The sequence below is a fragment of the Phyllobates terribilis genome, unplaced genomic scaffold (assembly GCF_046119375.1).
Source record: "Phyllobates terribilis strain yellow unplaced genomic scaffold, ASM4611937v1 Scaffold_7__3_contigs__length_470593459, whole genome shotgun sequence".
Classification (NCBI taxonomy): domain Eukaryota; kingdom Metazoa; phylum Chordata; class Amphibia; order Anura; family Dendrobatidae; genus Phyllobates; species Phyllobates terribilis.
In genome coordinates, this window is record NW_027362767.1 from 176,015,111 (window position 1) to 176,035,504 (window position 20,394).

The following is a 20,394-nucleotide window of genomic DNA, read 5'->3' on the forward strand; positions in this document are numbered from 1 at the left end:
GGCACCATTACCCAAAGCCACAAGGCTATGATTCTAAACAATGTACACTGTGCATTGTCAGCAAGCTGCCAATCAGTGGTGGGGGCGGGGTTACACAGATAAGCCTGACTACCTGGCACGTGTCACCTAGTCCTGCAGTGATAATCTCCTGCTGATAAAACTCATTGTATTGAAAATGAGCAAGTAATGCATCGCCGGAATCAGAGTCTCTGCCCCTACATTATGCTGCTCTCAGATTACATAGCAATACCTGCTGACAGATTCCCTTTGATAGAAGCAAGTGAATCTATTACACATCCCATATGAGCTGAGGTGCACCATCTGACTTTGCTTTACAGAGGGCTGTGCCCATTTACCCTTATGGGTAAGTTATATGTATATTTAGTAATATTCGGACTGCCCGGCTTCATCATCTTAGAATTTCCGTTTTTCACCTCGCTTTATCAGAACTATCTGTTTACTTCCTCCATCACGCTCTGCCTGTCAGGAACCTTATTAGCGGGATGACACTCAACACAACCACCTAGGTAGCCTTGAAATAAATTCAACCCTGCCACCTGGAATTATTTTCGCACAGCCAAGAAAGTGAATTTATTGAGCACGGCGGGCGCTTCATGGCATAAGTCACAGCACGCGGCGTAAAAGTGGGGAATTAAAAATAAAGCAAAGAATACTGAAATGAACATAGTCTATGAATATTCATATGTCGGCACAGCATACTTGCTATACCATAATTACCATTATACCCATTTTGTGTAATACGCAGACAATTATCTAATGTGCATGTCTCTCATGGGCACCGGTTATGACTTTACACAAAAACAACGACAATAAGAGTCCTAAAATTGTCCTATTTAGCATATACACTGCCTATACAAACAGTTGTTATCACCAGGGTCAGAGTGACTGTATAGGCAATTGGGCATTGCCCATGGGCTTGGAACAGTAAGGGGAACCCTACACAGTATACAATATATCTGTATCATCAGGAGGGGGGAACCCTACACAGTATACAATATATCTGTATAATCAGGAGGGGGGAACCCTACACAGTATACAATATATCTGTATAATCAGGAGGGGGGAACCCTACACAGTATACAATATATCTGTATAATCAGGAGGGGGGAACCCTACACAGTATACAATATATCTGTATAATCAGGAGGGGGGAACCCTACACAGTATACAATATATCTGTATAATCAGGAGGGGGGAACCCTACACAGTATACAATATATCTGTATAATCAGGAGGGGGGAACCCTACACAGTATAAAATATATCTGTATCATCAGGAGGGGGGAACCCTACACAGTATACAATATATCTGTATCATCGGGAGGGGGGGAACCCTACACAGTATACAATATATCTGTATAATCAGGAGGGGGGAACCCTACACAGTATACAATATATCTGTATAATCAGGAGGGGGGAACCCTACACAGTATACAATATATCTGTATGATCAGGAGGGGGGAACCCTACACAGTATACAATATATCTGTATGATCAGGAGGGGGGAACCCTACACAGTATACAATATATCTGTATCATCAGGAGGGGGGAACCCTACACAGTATACAATATATCTGTATCATCAGGAGGGGGGAACCCTACACAGTATACAATATATCTGTATCATCGGGAGGGGGGGAACCCTACACAGTATACAATATATCTGTATCATCGGGAGGGGGGAACCCTACACAGTATACAATATATCTGTATCATCAGGAGGGGGGAACCCTACACAGTATACAATATATCTGTATCATCGGGAGGGGGGGAACCCTACACAGTATACAATATATCTGTATCATCGGGAGGGGGGGAACCCTACACAGTATACAATATATCTGTATAATCAGGAGGGGGGAACCCTACACAGTATACAATATATCTGTATAATCAGGAGGGGGGAACCCTACACAGTATACAATATATCTGTATCATCGGGAGGGGGGGAACCCTACACAGTATACAATATATCTGTATCATCAGGAGGGGGGAACCCTACACAGTATACAATATATCTGTATCATCGGGAGGGGGGGAACCCTACACAGTATACAATATATCTGTATCATCGGGAGGGGGGAACCCTACACAGTATACAATATATCTGTATGATCAGGAGGGGGGAACCCTACACAGTATACAATATATCTGTATCATCGGGAGGGGGGGAACCCTACACATTATACAATATATCTGTATAATCAGGAGGGGGGAACCCTACACAGTATACAATATATCTGTATGATCAGGAGGGGGGAACCCTACACAGTATACAATATATCTGTATCATCGGGAGGGGGGAACCCTACACAGTATACAATATATCTGTATGATCAGGAGGGGGGAACCCTACACAGTATACAATATATCTGTATCATCGGGAGGGGGGGAACCCTACACAGTATACAATATATCTGTATCATCAGGAGGGGGGAACCCTACACAGTATACAATATATCTGTATCATCAGGAGGGGGGAACCCTACACAGTATACAATATATCTGTATCATCGGGAGGGGAGAGCCCTACACAGTATACAATATATCTGTATGATCAGGAGGGGGGAACCCTACACAGTATACAATATATCTGTATCATCGGGAGGGGGAACCCTACACAGTATACAATATATCTGTATCATCAGGAGGGGGGAACCCTACACAGTATACAATATATCTGTATGATCAGGAGGGGGGAACCCTACACAGTATACAATATATCTGTATCATCAGGAGGGGGGAACCCTACACAGTATACAATATATCTGTATGATCAGGAGGGGGGAACCCTACACAGTATACAATATATCTGTATAATCAGGAGGAGGGAACCCTACACAGTATACAATATATCTGTATGATCAGGAGGGGGGAACCCTACACAGTATACAATATATCTGTATCATCGGGAGGGGGGGAACCCTACACAGTATACAATATATCTGTATCATCAGGAGGGGGGAACCCTACACAGTATACAATATATCTGTATCATCAGGAGGGGGGAACCCTACACAGTATACAATATATCTGTATCATCGGGAGGGGAGAGCCCTACACAGTATACAATATATCTGTATCATCGGGAGAGGGGAGCCCTACACAGTATACAATATATCTGTATCATCGGGAGGGGGGAACCCTACACAGTATACAATATATCTGTATGATCAGGAGGGGGGAACCCTACACAGTATACAATATATCTGTATCATCGGGAGGGGGGGAACCCTACACAGTATACAATATATCTGTATCATCAGGAGGGGGGAACCCTACACAGTATACAATATATCTGTATCATCAGGAGGGGGGAACCCTACACAGTATACAATATATCTGTATCATCGGGAGGGGAGAGCCCTACACAGTATACAATATATCTGTATGATCAGGAGGGGGGAACCCTACACAGTATACAATATATCTGTATCATCGGGAGGGGGAACCCTACACAGTATACAATATATCTGTATCATCAGGAGGGGGGAACCCTACACAGTATACAATATATCTGTATGATCAGGAGGGGGGAACCCTACACAGTATACAATATATCTGTATCATCGGGAGGGGGAACCCTACACAGTATACAATATATCTGTATCATCAGGAGGGGGGAACCCTACACAGTATACAATATATCTGTATGATCAGGAGGGGGGAACCCTACACAGTATACAATATATCTGTATCATCAGGAGGGGGGAACCCTACACAGTATACAATATATCTGTATGATCAGGAGGGGGGAACCCTACACAGTATACAATATATCTGTATGATCAGGAGGGGGGAACCCTACACAGTATACAATATATCTGTATCATCGGGAGGGGGAACCCTACACAGTATACAATATATCTGTATCATCAGGAGGGGGGAACCCTACACAGTATACAATATATCTGTATAATCAGGAGGGGGGAACCCTACACAGTATACAATATATCTGTATCATCGGGAGGGGAGAGCCCTACACAGTATACAATATATCTGTATAATCAGGAGGGGGGAACCCTACACAATATACAATATATCTGTATAATCAGGAGGGGGGAACCCTACACAGTATACAATATATCTGTATCATCAGGAGGGGGGAACCCTACACAGTATACAATATATCTGTATAATCAGGAGGGTGGAACCCTACACAGTATACAATATATCTGTATCATCGGGAGGGGGGAACCCTACACAGTATACAATATATCTGTATCATCGGGAGGGGGGAGCCCTACACAGTATACAATATATCTGTATCATCAGGAGGGGGGAACCCTACACAGTATACAATATATCTGTATGATCAGGAGGAGGGAACCCTACACAGTATACAATATATCTGTATCATCGGGAGGGGGGGAACCCTACACAGTATACAATATATCTGTATCATCAGGAGGGGGGAACCCTACACAGTATACAATATATCTGTATCATCAGGAGGGGGGAACCCTACACAGTATACAATATATCTGTATCATCGGGAGGGGGGGAACCCTACACAGTATACAATATATCTGTATGATCAGGAGGGGGGAACCCTACACAGTGTACAATATATCTGTATGATCAGGAGGGGGGAACCCTACACAGTATACAATATATCTGTATGATCAGGAGGGGGGAACCCTACACAGTATACAATATATCTGTATGATCAGGAGGGGGGAACCCTACACAGTATACAATATATCTGTATCATCAGGAGGGGGGAACCCTACACAGTATACAATATATCTGTATCATCGGGAGGGGGGAACCCTACACAGTATACAATATATCTGTATCATTGGGAGGGGGAACCCTACACAGTATACAATATATCTGTATCATCAGGAGGGGGGAACCCTACACAGTATACAATATATCTGTATCATCGGGAGGGGGGAACCCTACACAGTATACAATATATCTGTATAATCAGGAGGGTGGAACCCTACACAGTATACAATATATCTGTATCATCGGGAGGGGGGAACCCTACACAGTATACAATATATCTGTATCATCGGGAGGGGGGAACCCTACACAGTATACAATATATCTGTATCATCGGGAGGGGGGAACCCTACACAGTATACAATATATCTGTATCATCGGGAGGGGGGAACCCTACACAGTATACAATATATTTGTATCATCGGGAGGGGGGAACCCTACACAGTAGACAATATATTTGTATCATCGGGAGGGGGGAACCCTACACAGTATACAATATATCTGTATCATCGGGAGGGGGGAACCCTACACAGTATACAATATATTTGTATCATCGGGAGGGGGGAACCCTACACAGTATACAATATATCTGTATCATCAGGAGGGGGGGAGCCCTACACAGTATACAATATATCTGTGTCATCAGGAGGAGGGAACCCTACACAGTATACAATATATCTGTATAATCGGGAGGGTGGAACCCTACAAAGTATACAATATATCTGTATCATCGGGAGGGGGGAACCCTACACAGTATACAATATATCTGTATGATCAGGAGGGGGGAACCCTACACAGTATACAATATATCTGTATCATCGGGAGGGGAGAGCCCTACACAGTATACAATATATCTGTGTCATCAGGAGGAGGGAACCCTACACAGTATACAATATATCTGTATAATCGGGAGGGTGGAACCCTACAAAGTATACAATATATCTGTATCATCGGGAGGGGGGAACCCTACACAGTATACAATATATCTGTATGATCAGGAGGGGGGAACCCTACACAGTATACAATATATCTGTATCATCGGGAGGGGAGAGCCCTACACAGTATACAATATATCTGTATCATCGGGAGGGGGGAACCCTACACAGTATACAATATATCTGTATCATCGGGAGGGGGGAACCCTCCACAGTATACAATATATCTGTATCATCGGGAGGGGGAAACCCTACACAGTATTCAATATATCTGTATCATCGGGAGGGGGGAACCCTACACAGTATACAATATATCTGTATAATCGGGAGGGTGGAACCCTACACAGTATACAATATATCTGTATCATCGGGAGGGGGGAACCCTACACAGTATACAATATATCTGTATAATCAGGAGGGGGGAACCCTACACAGTATACAATATATCTGTATAATCAGGAGGGTGGAACCCTACACAGTATACAATATATCTGTATCATCGGGAGGGGGGGAACCCTACACAGTATACAATATATTTTTATCATCGGGAGGGGGGAACCCTACACAGTATACAATATATTTGTATCATCGGGAGGGCGGAACCCTACACAGTATACAATATATCTGTATCATCGGGAGGGGGGAACCCTACACAGTATACAATATATCTGTATAATCAGGAGGGGGGAACCCTACACAGTATACAATATATCTGTATAATCAGGAGGGGGGAACCCTACACAGTATACAATATATCTGTATCATCGGGAGGGGGGATCCCTACACAGTGTTCAATATATCTGTATCATCAGGCGGGGGGACCCTACACAGTATGCAATATATCTGTATCATCGGGAGGGGGGAACCCTACACAGTATACAATATATCTGTATCATCAGGAGGGGGGAACCCTACACAGTGTTCAATATATCTGTATCATCGGGAGGGGGGAACCCTACACAGTGTACAATATATCTGTATCATCGGGAGGGGGGAACCCTACACAGTATACAATATATCTGGATCACAGGGAGGGGGGAACCTTGCACAGTGTACAATATATCTGTATCATCGGGAGGGGGGGGAGCCCTACACAGTATACAATATATCTGTATCATCGGGAGGGGGAGAGCGCTACACAGTATACAATATATCTGTATCATCAGGAGGGGGGAACCCTACACAGTATACAATATATCTGTATCATCGGGAGGGGGGAACTCTACACAGTATACAATATATCTGTATCATCGGGAGGGGGGAACCCTACACAGTATACAATATATCTGTATCATCGGGAGGGGGGAACCCTACACAGTATACAATATATCTGTATCATCGGGAGGGGGGAACCCTACACAGTATACAATATATCTGTATCATCGGGAGGGGGGGAGCCCTACTCAGTATGCAATATATCTGTATCATCAGGAGGGGGGAACCCTACACAGTATACAATATATCTGTATCATCAGGAGGGGGGAACCCTACACAGTATACAATATATCTGTATCATCGGGAGGGGGGAACCCTACATAGTATACAATATATCTGTATCATCGGGAGGGGGGAACCCTACACAGTATACAATATATCTGTATCATCGGGAGGGGGGAACCCTACACAGTATACAATATATCTGTATCATCGGGAGGGGGGGAGCCCTACTCAGTATGCAATATATCTGTATCATCAGGAGGGGGGAACCCTACACAGTATACAATATATCTGTATCATCGGGAGGGGGGAACCCTACACAGCATACAATATATCTGTATCATCAGGAGGGGGGAACCCTACACAGTATACAATATATCTGTATCATCGGGAGGGGGAACCCTACACAGTATACAATATATCTGTATCATCGGGAGGGGGGAACCCTACACAGTATACAATATATCTGTATCATCGAGAACGGGAAGCTGCGTTTTTATTATGCAGAGCTCAGAATACCTCACTTCTCCTCAACTGAGCTATGGTACCAAGGATCATCATGGATCACGATGGTTGACTTCACTTATCAGCCATTGTTTACTGGCGAATACTAATGATAAGTTACTGGGGAATAAGAAATTCCCACTGAGTGTCACATGGCATCATGGCCTTACGGTTTGGTTAAGGCACTTTTTATGTCCATCAGTTACTGGGAAATCAGAAATTCCCACTGAGTGTCACATGGCATCATGGCCTTACTGTCTGGTAAAGGCACTTGTTATGTCCATCAGCTCTGAAAGAGTTTCGCAAGAGAGAGAGTATATGCCATTTCCGACTGGCTTCTGACCACCAGTGAGCAGAGAGGTGGTGACTGTCTCCACTCATTGCTACTGAAGTTCCGAATACAGCCAATCATAAATCTGTCTTGTAAGACAACACTTTATAGGGGGCTTCATAGGTCAGACTTGGCACCTGCCATTCTATTAAGCAGACGCAATGGAATGCTTTTTTGGTCACCCTCCATATACAGAGATATGGACTCTGCAGCAAGCAGGTCCTGGGTTGAGTCCATAGAGTAGCTGCTGGCTGGTGGAGCGAGTTGAGGCAAGGATGGTCAATGAGCTGGGTCAATACCAGAGGGATGGTAACAATGACAGAATAAACATGCAGGGGCGTGGTCAGGAGGATAGTCGGGATGAAGTCCAGGAGAAGAGGCACAGATGTCAGTCAAGTGAGAGGTCACACAGTCCAGGGTCAAGCTCAAACAAGCATCAAAGGGGTAACCAGATGAGTACTGGTTTAGGAGATGGGTCAAACCTTGGGATAAAGCCCAACTGGAGTGAAAGTAACATTGCAATAACTGGCATTAGATCAGTGTAAATAATCCACCATGCATCCTTAATGGGTGCCAAACTCACAACAACCCAGGCATTGGCCAGTCAACAGACCCTAATAAATATACATAAGAAAGGGTTGATTGCCGATTATGCGGGTGAGCATACAGATGTGTCCTCCCTTACCGTTCTGTCAACTGACCCCAAATTATCACTGTACAAATGTAATACATTGACATGATATGATCTAAAATCTCATGACACATATAGTATAAACATCCAATGACAAAATATCACAAAATCATGTTTTATTTCAAAGTTGGTCATCTTACACCAATATGATCAAGGAGATAGCAAAAACCTCAATAGGCTGTACTGTGCATCACAACCATTTGGTGGCCACCCATACACACATATATCATAAATATCTTCTGACAGAGTATCACAAAATTATGTTTTACTTAAAAAAGTTAGTAATCTCACACCACTTGAGCCAGAAGAAAAGGTAAGAAAGCACAAGTATAGATTCAACCATTGTTCTTCTGACCAAACCTAGCGGCACTTTTTGGTCAGTCCTTGGCATTATCAAGCTTAGGTTTACTTCATCGTATATATGGGATTTGGTAGAACTAGAGTAGCGATATCTTATGGCTCAGAACCTCGTACAGTCTTGTGATGACTTATTCTTAGGTTATTTCTATCAGATCGGTGGGGGCCCGACACCTGGCAGCACCACTGATCGGCTGTTCTCAGGATCGGCACTGGCTGGGTGTAAGGCGTGTATGGCTCTGTTCAGTGTTTATGACGCGCCCCTGGGCCTGCTGTGTCGCGCAGCCTCTCGCGCACGGGGGCTTACCCGGAACCGGATCAGATGAGGGTTGTAGTCTCCGAGTGGCGGGGACCCGGTCCGTGCCCAGGGAGTCAGCTCAGTGTGTGGCAGTCTTGATAGATGTTATTTGAGTGTCGACTACGCCACCCGTTGATTTGCAGCTATGGAGCTGCCGCTGCAGGGCAGACCGCTGAGGCCGGTGTAGAATTGTGCAGCGTGATAGTATAACCCCCAACGGGAGGGGTATGGCCTCAGGGCAGCCGACGTGGAAGATGAGGGTAGCAGGAACCACTCAGAGACGGTGCGGTGTAATTCAGGGTCTTTACTGGTAACAACGATAGACCCTCCCGGAGTACTTGCTAGCGAACGGGGCCTGGTCAGTCCTTGAGCAGATGGGATCTCCCCTGGCCAGGCGGAGTTGTAGGCCTCCCAAACTGACTGTACTCTTCTGGCTACCTTGCTAGAAGCGGATATAAGTAGCCCACGTCCCTGAGTGTACCGTGTGGTGCTCACCCGTATGGCCGGTGACTCGGGGCCTTCTAATGGCTTCCGCTCCACGATGGCGGCGCTGGTCCCACGCGTGTGACCGTGCCTTCGGGTTTCTGGGCCTGAGGACCTGAAATCCCCTGCCGGTCGGCTTCTGCTGCTGGGTAAGAGTTAGTCCCCACAGCCTCGGACGCCGGGTCCGGTAAGAAAGCTTCTCAGTCAGGGCGAGCTCTGCAGCTGCCAGCCCCTGACTTGTAGTAGTATTGCTCCCACTGAGCTCCAGCTGTTTCTTCCTATGACTGTTTCTTGTCTCTACTCTCCTTGACTGACTAACCCTGCTTCAGCCCCGGGTTTATATAGGGGAAGGTCTTCCCCTCCCAAGACTGGGCAGGAGGTGTGGCATGCATAGGATCCCTGACCAAGAGACCTCCCACCTGCTCTCAGACATAACATTGCTTGTTACTGTGGAAACCAGAGCCCTGGGGTGCCACATTTATATTCAGTCACTGCTGAGGGTGAGAACAGCTGATCGGTGGAGGTTCCAGGTGTCGGGCCCCGAAGCCTAGACAACCCCTTTAATCTAAGTGATGTGTGGACAATATCTCGAGCTTTCTGCCAGTGTCTTTCTGTTTGCGTTCATGCCCCTGACAGTAAACTCATCTTTTTTTGCCCAGACATGGCGCTCCGTTTGGGAAATGAGCCAGTCTGCCAGGTTTCTCTCATACGGGAAGATGTTTGATAAGCGATTCAATTTCCCCTGGAGTTAACAGCCATGTCCAAGTGACTGATAGTCAGCAGCACCAGCAGCCGGCTAGATCCTACTCAATTTATATTGACCCGGGTGGCTGAGAGGCGTCTTTATTATGGAGAGAGATGGAGGCTCTCCCTCTCTGCAATCTCTCTGCGGACGCCCAACATGTGCCAGCACCTTGTTTTGGTGACGATAGGGTTAAGCATAGGCTTCGGCCATTTCCACGACGTCTCCCAGGATTCTCCGTGGTCTTCCTTCTGATGAATCCACCTTGATTAGACTTTTGTGTTGTGCATATGTTTATCTGCGCTCGGGGTTTATGGTGGATGAGTTTACGTGTGAAGCGTGTAACCCCTTTAGGCTGTTGCAGGCTCAGTTAGAGGAAGGTGCCATTACACTTCTATTTTTTCTCCCTTCTTACGTGAATGAACGCAGATGCCGATGCCCTCAGAAGTTCCACTAGAGACTAGAAAAAAAATAACTCCCTTATCCTTAGCTATCATGGAGGCTTCTGTTATAGCCATCCATACATTGATCTCCTTGTAGATTTCCAATTTAGCTCCATGCTAGTGATATTCAATGGGTGAGCATGTAGAAACATTTATATCATACACATCTCCCGGCAGAGTATCCCAAAATAAAAAAATCATGGCTTTTTAATAGTTGTCAGCTTTCGCCAAATATTTTATGGCAAATGATAAGGTCAGGAAGGACACATCCGTACCACAATGATAATTCCTATCTGTTGTTTCCACGAGTCATACAAAGCAATAGACGTTTTCAGAGGAACTTAGTTTCCAGATAGCCAACAAGACATGTGAAATGTTAAAAAAGAGATTAGAAACCCAGTTTATAATTAATGTCTTTAAGGGAGTATATCAGCACAAAATGACTGTACGAACCAAGCACTCTAAGTGCACCCTTGGCATAGACAAACAATTCTGTGCAACTTCCCACCTTCCTGTTTTCCATCTCTCTCAGCCCTTCTCTGGATCCTGTAAAGGCAGATATGTCAATCAAGGAAAAAGAAGGTGGGAATATTCATTGAACTGTTTGGTCACACCAAGGGTGCACCAAGCTCCTGTGCTTTGTTTGAAAAATCATTTTGTGCCGATAGCCTCCCTTTAAGGTAGCACTTGGAACACCTAGTCAAGTTTTCAACATAACAGAAGCAGACGCAGTACTACCATTGTCAACAGTCTTAGTGTCTTCCAAAGTCGTATCCTTTGTGCCCCCCGGTAACAGCTACAGTGTCACCATAACATTAACATCTAGAGAGGTGCCATAGTTGACAGCCTGAGCTTCCTCTTAGTGTACTAAAATCACCACTTTTTCCAACCTCCTAATTGCCAACTTCCGTGCTCCCATAAAAGTTCCAACCAAAGCACTCATGTAGTAATGATATTACTCATAGTGCCCCTAAACTGTCACGCCAGGTGTGGGAAAGACTTAGTGCAACACGGAGGGAAGAGGGAAAGGGAGCCCCAACACTAGGGAAAGGGGGGATTGGAGACCTCCTAGTCTGATCTAGTGTCACCTTGTCTCAACTACCATCCCTATATTGCCTCTTCAGCAATCGCCGCACGCGTGCCTCACCCTGTCTTTCCCTAGCCTGTGGCTAAGGCTAGGGATGGGAGGATATGAGCACTAGTCGATCTCCACTAAACTCTATAGACAACAAGGGTAGACAAACAGGGGGGAGAATGCTTAGCTTTAGACGACTCCAAACAAATGCGAACTCAGCCTAAAGCTCCAGAGAGGACAAAGTACTGCTCTTGCTAAGCCTTAACAAGTAGTAATGAATATAGCCGGCACCTTCCTCTCAGACACACCAGATATATATACACCCAGGCCAGGGAGCTAATTACCAGAGGGAGGTAGTCGCTAGGTCCTAGAGACAGCTTCTCATCTAAGAAGATGTCTGTAATGCCAAACGTAGAGATCTCCTGCAACCAACCGCAGGGCGACTGTCTGTCACCTCTGATACACCTGTGACAGTACACCCCCCTCTACGAGTGGCCTCTGGACACTCAGGACCGGGTTTCTCAGGAAAAGAGATGTGGAATGAGCGAACCAATCTTGGATCATTCACCTCTGATGCTGAAAGCCACATCCTTTCCTCTGGACCATAGCCTTTCCAGTGCACCTAGTATTGTAGAGAACGACATTGGAGACGAGAATCTACAATCCTCGAAATCTGGAACTCCAGATTACCATCAACCATTACTAGGGGTGGTGGTAGAGGTGAGGGCTCAAGAGGCTCCTCATACTTTTTGAGTAAGGACCTGTGGAACACGTTGTGGTCCTTAAGGGCCTGAGGAAGTTCAAGACGAAACGCTGCTGGGTTAATGACGGCGGTTATTTTATAGGGACCAATACACCTAGGTCCCAGAAGGAACTTTCAATCTTATATTCCTGGTAGACAACTACACAAAGTCATTCATATTCAGGTCAGGACCTGGTATGCATCTTCTGTCAGCCATACGTTTATACCTGTCTCCCATGATCTTTAAATTACTCAGAACACCCTGCCATACCGAGGAGAGCGACGAAGCAAACCGTTCCTTCCCAGGAACTCCAGAAGCTCCTCCCTCACTAAAGGAACCAAACTGTGGGTGATAACCGTATGCCCCGAAGAACGGTGACCTGCCAGTGGATTCTTGCCAATGATTATTAATGGCAAATTCTGCCAGCAGTAAGTAGGATGCCCAATCCCCCTGATTTTCGGAGACCGCACACCTGAGGTAGGTCTCCAAGTTCTGATTGACATGCTCGGTCTGACCATTCAAGTGAGGGTGGAAGGCAGAGGGACAGCTGCACCCCCAGTCGAGAACAGAATGCCTTCCAGAACTTGGAAACAAACTGGATACCCCGATGAGTCTCAAAATCAGGTGAGTAAACAAAAATATCGTCCAGATAGACCACCACAAACATCCCCACCAAATGATGGAAAATATAATTTATGAAATGCTGGAATACCGCAGGTGCATTGGTCAAACGAAAAGGCATAACCAGACTCTCGAGATGACCTTCCGGGGTATTATTGAACGCTGCTTTCCATTCGTCCCCTTCTCTGATTCTAACCAGATTGTAGGCTCCCCTTAAATCCAACTTGGAGAATACCTTAGTTCCCACAACCTGGCTGAACAAATCAGGAATCAGAGGAAGAGGGTATGGATCATGGATGGTAATTTGATTTAATTCCCGGAAATCTAAACAGGGACGTAGACCGCCATCTATTTTCTTCACAAAGAAGAACCCTGCCGCCACGGCGAAGATGAGGCTCTGATATGTCCCTTCTCCAGACTTTCCGCAATGAAATCCTTCATGGCTTGTCTCTCAGGGCCAGAAAGATTATACTGTCTGGACTTCGGCAGTTTAGCTCTGGGAGTCAGTTTAATAGGACAGTCATAAGCACGAAGAGGAGGCAAATCCTGACACCCCCTCTCAGAAAAAAGCCTGTCATCTAAGCAGATGTCTGTAATGCCAAACATAGAGATCTCCTGCAACCAACTGTCACCTGTCTGTCTGTCACCTCTGATACACCCGTGACATAAACAATGCCAATCCCATAAAACAACTTCTCCAAAAACCCTCTTCAGTTTATATTAACCACGACTGAAAGTTATCTCTGATCACTGCTGCTTAACCACCTAGGTGTCACGGAGATACCGCGACAGAGAGGGGCCAGAAGATTGTGGTGTCTGGTTTCATAAACTCCTACACTGGTTAGAAGTACTTCACCGTCTTATTAAACAATGCAGTTTTTTTCCTTGCTGGCAGTGCAAGGGTTAATTGGTTCAGTTGAAGCTCCTGGAGCTTTCCTACCTGGATTGTCTCAGCTGTTCAGTGTTGGCCACTCCTCTCTGATATATATGCTTGCCACTGGCACTTAGGAAGCGCAAGTGTTAGTTCTTATGGCCTAGCTAGATGTTGGAGGTGTAGTTTGTGCTTGGAGTTGGCGTTGGAAGATTTGTTCAGGAGATTGTTGCTTGCAGTTTTGTCTGTGTGCATATCTCCATCCTCTCCTATTTCACATTCCTATACCTTCCCTGTGTTCCACTCTGTGGTTTGGTGAGTTTATTTTGTAAATGAGTTATTTTCATTTATCCTTGTCCGTCTTCCCCTGTGTCTGGTTAGTGTATTACTATACATTTCAGCTTCCCACTACCCCTGGGTGGGGGAGGAGACAGATAAGGGTTGTTATAGGAGCATAGCAAGGCATGTGGACCTGTCATCTCCACCTTCAGGAGTAATCCGGGTGACAGGAATAGACAAGGGCATCCCTAGTTCTAGGGATCTGGTTAGCGCTCACAGTCCCAAGGCACTTCGTGACAGTATTTGCCACTGTCAATCTCTGACGGTATTTAAATGGTTTATTGGAGTGCTGATGGGATTCCAAGAAGAGTAATAAAACATGTCTTAATTAAAAATAAGTTACAAAATATATAAATATTTGTAATCATACTGACCTGGCAAATTATATTACCAGGTCATTTTACCCCATAATGAATATTGTTAAAAAAAATCAAAATTAAGTTTTTTTTTAAAAAAAAAAATGTCACCCCACTTGTTTTTTTTCTTCTATATATTAAACTAGCTATTGAACCCGTTCTACACCTGGGTGGCGAGCATTTATATTGGTATGTGGTCTCCCATGCTGGTATGTGCTGCCCCCCTTCTGGTATTTGTGCTGCCCCCCTCCTGGTATTTGTGCTGCCCCCATCCTGTTCCTCCATCCTGTTATGTGCTGCCCCCATCCTATCCTGGTATGCATGGCACCCCTCACGCCCAATCCTGGTATGCATGGCACCCCTCACCCCCAATCCTGGTATGCATGGCTCCCCTCACCCCCAATCCTGGTATTCATGGCACTCCTCATCCCTATCCTGGTATGCATGGTACCCCATCCCTCATCCCTATCCTGGTATGTATGGTACCCCTCATCCTGGTATGGATAGTACCCCTCATCCCTATCCTGGTATGCATGGCACCCCATCCCTCATCCTGGTATGCATGGCACCCCTCACCCCCAATCCTGGTATGCATGGCACTCCTCATCCCTATCCTAGTTTACATGGTACCCATCATCCCTATCCTGGTGTACATGGTACCCCTCATCCCTATCCTGGTATGCATGGCCTTTCATCCGAATCCTGGTATGCATGGTACCCTTCATCCCCAATCCTGATATGCATAGCACCCCTCATCCCCAATCCTGGTATGCATGGCTCCCCTCATCCCCAATCCTGGTATGCATGGCTCCCCTCATCCCCAATACTGGCATGCATGGCACCCCTCATCCCCAATCCTGGCATGCATGGCACCCTTCATCCCCAATCCTGGTATGTATGGCTCCCTCATCCCCCAATCCTGGTATGCATGGCCTCCTCATCCCCAATCCTGGTATGTATGGCTCCCTCATCCCCCAATTCTTGGAATGTATGGCACCCCTCATCCCCCAATCCTGGTATGCATGGCCCCCCTCATCCCCCAATCCTGGTATGCGTGGCACCCCTCATTCCCCAATCCTGGTATGTGTGGCACCCCTCATCCCCCAATCCAGGTATGCATGGCACCCCTCATCCCCCAATCCTGGTATGCATGGCCCCCCTCATCCCCCAATCCTGGTATGCGTGGCACCCCTCATCCCCCAATCCTGGTATGTGTGGCACCCCTCATCCCCCAATCCAGGTATGCGTGGCCCCCTCATCCCCCAATCCCGGTATGCATGGCCCCCTCATCCCTCAATCCTGGTATGCATGGTACCCCTCATCCCCCAATCCAGGTATGCATGGCCCCCTCATCCCCCAATCCTGGTATGCATGGCACCCCTCACCCCGTGATCTCCAGCACCATACACTCCTCTTACCTGTAATGGCTCCATGCGTTCTTCTGTCTGGAGCCAGACTGCTCAGGCACGTTGCGTTTGCGCAGTCTATAAAGGATTCAGACAGAGGGACATATCTCCGGTTATATTATAGATGAATGGCGTCATTCAAAACTACAACCTGTCCCGCAAAAAAGAAACCCTCATACAGCTGAAGAAATAAAAAAAATAAAATAAAATCTTGTGACTCTTGGTAATGGAGGAAGAAAAAAAAACGAAAGCACAAAAAAATACCAAAAACAATGACCAAATAATGTTTACATAACACAACTTTACAGTTGATGAATTGGTGGTTACAGCGTTCGGGTTGTCATCCCTCAGCCCCGCTATTATACATTCTAGCAGGGCCGCCTGTGGTCTCCTTCCGATCCCACAGCCCCGCCCTCTATATATCACAGCCCCTATATATTATAGCCCCTATATATCACAGCCCCTATATATCACATCCCCTATATATTACAGCCCCTGTATATCACAGCCCCTATATATCACATCCCCTATATATTACAGCCCCTGTATATTACAGCCCCTGTATATTACAGCCCCCTATATATTACAGCCCCTGTATATTACAGCCCCTGTATATTACAGCCCCTATATATTACAGCTCCGGACACAGCGCCCTTGTCTTTGCCGATCCCGCAGCAGACCCCTTCACCCCCTCGGCCCAGACACGAGATCCATCCTCCCGACTATATTCCCCCTGAGGCATTGCAGCACATTCATATATTTCCCCAGAGCCTGCCACTTTCCCAGCGAGCGCGCATGATAAAATCAGCCGCATTTGGCCGTGAGTCTTCTATGTCTTATCCCGAGCCACTCTGTCATTATTAGATTTATGTATTTGTTCCAAAGTGTTAAGGATCTGCTACGTTATCCTTAGCTCCAGTCTCTGTGCTTCATAAAGCATTGGCACTTAGTGGAGGAATAGAGAGAGGTGTGAGCTAAACATTGAATGGATTTAGCAGAAACTTTATAGCTTACTCTGCTTTGCAGCAAAATGAGTCAGACATCAGGTTCCACAATAAAGGGAAAATATGCCCAAATTATACACTACCTAAGCCAAGTTCATTCCCCGGAAGAAACGTGCACTGGCCGGATCTCGGAGGTTGTTTATTTCTCTTTACGTTCCATTAAAAAGTCATAAAACAGCGCCCCCCGGTGGACACATTATTATGAAATACTGTTTAATAATTGCTTTTCCTTACCACGTTGAGGGGGACTTTCCATCCTGCAGCTCTCATGGCTCAACACTCTCTATACATGATGAGAATTGTGGTTTGGCAATAGCCAAAGATTCAATGGTTGGAAATCATTGAGTTAGCAGGTTGTTTTGTGCTATTAGGGGCTTGGAGTTTTTATATGTATGTGCCTAGAAAAGATGCTTGTTGTGGTTTACATTCATATAGTTACAAAATTATTCACCCCCTCTCGATTGCAAATTAGATTAGCAAAACCTTGCAAACTTTCTGCTGTTTGCAATAAACCAATGAAACGAGAACAAAGTAAATCGCTCAACAGAACTAATGTAACAAGAGGTTTTCCCAAATTTGTCACAAACTGCTATTTTTACTGATTAATGCAGTCTCAGAATTAATAAAGCTCCTCTGGCTGTTATGACCTGTTGTTCTTCTGGCTGCTATGACCTGCTGTCTCTCTGGCTGTTATGACCTGCTGTTCTTCTGGCTGTTATGACCTGCTGTTCTTCTGGCTGTTATGACCTGCTGTCTCTCTGGCTGTTATGACCTGCTGTCTCTCTGGCTGTTATGACCTGCTGTTCTTCTGGCTGTTATGACCTGCTGTTCTTCTGGCTGTTATGACCTGCTGTCTCTCTGGCTGTTATGACCTGCTGTCTCTCTGGCTGTTATGACCTGCTGTTCTTCTGGCTGTTATGACCTGCTGTCTCTCTGGCTGTTATGACCTGCTGTTCTTCTGGCTGTTATGACCTGCTGTTCTTCTGGCTGTTATGACCTGCTGTCTCTCTGGCTGTTATGACCTGCTGTCTCTCTGGCTGTTATGACCTGCTGTTCTTCTGGCTGTTATGACCTGCTGTCTCTCTGGCTGTTATGACCTGCTGTTCTTCTGGCTGTTATGACCTGCTGTCTCTCTGGCTGCTATGACCTGCTGTCTCTCTGGCTGTTATGACCTGCTGTCTCTCTGGCTGTTATGACCTGCTGTTCTTCTGTCTGTTATGATCTGCTGTCTCTCTGGCTGTTATGACCTGCTGTCTCTCTGGCTGTTATGACCTGCTGTCTCTCTGGCTGTTTTGACCTGCTGTCTATCTGGCTGTTATGACCTGCTGTTCTTCTGGCTGTTATGACCTGCTGTCTCTCTGACTGTTATAACCTGCTGATCCCCTGGCTCTTTTAACCTGCTGTCTCTCTGGCTGTTATGACCTGCTGTCTCTCTGGCTGTTATGACCTGCTGTTCTTCTGGCTGTTATGACCTGCTGTTCTTCTGGCTGTTATGACCTGCTGTCTCTCTGGCTGTTATGACCTGCTGTCTCTCTGGCTGTTATGACCTGCTGTTCTTCTGGCTGTTATGACCTGCTGTCTCTCTGGCTGTTATGACCTGCTGTCTCTCTGGCTGCTATGACCTGCTGTCTCTCTGGCTGTTATGACCTGCTGTTCTTCTGGATGCTATGACCTGCTGTCTCTCTGGATGCTATGACCTGCTGTCTCTCTGGCTGTTATGACCTGCTGTCTCTCTGGCTGTTATGACCTGCTGTTCTTCTGTCTGTTATGATCTGCTGTCTCTCTGGCTGTTATGACCTGCTGTCTCTCTGGCTGTTATGACCTGCTGTCTCTCTGGCTGTTTTGACCTGCTGTCTATCTGGCTGTTATGACCTGCTGTTCTTCTGGCTGTTATGACCTGCTGTCTCTCTGACTGTTATGACCTGCTGATCCCCTGGCTCTTTTAACCTGCTGTCTCTCTGGCTGTTATGACCTGCTGATCCTCTGGCTCTTTTAACCTGCTGTCTCTCTGGCTGTTATGACCTGCTGATCCTCTGGCTCTTTTAACCTGCTGTCTCTCTGGCTGTTATGACCTGCTGTCACTCTGGCTGTTATGATTGGTTTCCCTCTGGCTGTTATGACCTGCTGTAATGAAGACATCAGCTGTTGGCAGTGTTCCTATGGAATCTTATCCCATTCTTCCTCATGAGCAATTTTTGCTAATATTTTATTGGAAAAGTCTTTCTGATGTGATCTGGGTCTGTATTGAATATTTCAGAGTTCACCATGTTATGTGACTTTTATCATCAGCTTTGATTATTGTGTCATTTATTTTGTCATTTTTCTTACAGATCACCCAACAGCGAAGATCGAGTCTCGGCCCAACCCACCAAGGGAGGGGGACAGGCTGCAGCTGCAGTGCGATGCCTATGGGAATCCTGAGTGAGTATAGACATGTAGTATTAAGCATACCTAGCTGAGCTGGGGAGGATATCGGGGGCCACTAGGCCTTTTGGGGCCAATGAGAATCTTGGTTTTCCAGAATGGAGGGATTTTTAATTTTTATTCTATACTACTTGTTGCTAAGATTACCAACCACCTTTGTAGTAGAGGTGGCTGCTCTCCTAGACAAGGAGCTCAGTGCTTACAGGCTTATGGCTATAGAGCTTGTAAGCGCTGCTCTGAAGCTAGTCAGATGGCTGGATAGCTCCTCCGACACTGCAGAGTCTAAATGGCTTCATTTCACAGCATGGAGGAGCGCACAGCTGTGCCTCTTGTATAGCGCATATAGCGTATAGTGTCAATGATCAGGAGCACAGAGCTCCTCAGGAAGTCAGGAGGCAGGGGAGCAGTGCGCTCTCGAAGGTCGACAATACAACAGCATATTTAAGAAGCTGGGGTGTCATACCACAATTAAATGATTACCTCACAACCTGCCATTAAAGGTGTCTTACAAGGTGCAGGACATATTTTAAAGGGTTTATCAGGCAAAAAATGTATGATCACTTTAGAGACCTCCAGCGATCCA

The 20,394-nt window shown here is 46.0% G+C and overlaps 1 protein-coding gene across 6 annotated transcripts in view; it reads left to right on the plus strand.

The window, feature by feature from the left end:
- CADM3 (cell adhesion molecule 3) overlaps nucleotides 1–20,394 on the plus strand; it is a 675,629-nt gene that overhangs the window by 611,387 nt on the left and 43,848 nt on the right. For all 6 annotated transcript variants that reach the window (XM_073639537.1, XM_073639540.1, XM_073639538.1 and 3 more), the window contains one exon: nucleotides 19,718–19,808. In XM_073639537.1, coding sequence (XP_073495638.1) covers nucleotides 19,718–19,808 — 91 coding nt within the window. The remainder of the gene's footprint in view (nucleotides 1–19,717; nucleotides 19,809–20,394) is intronic.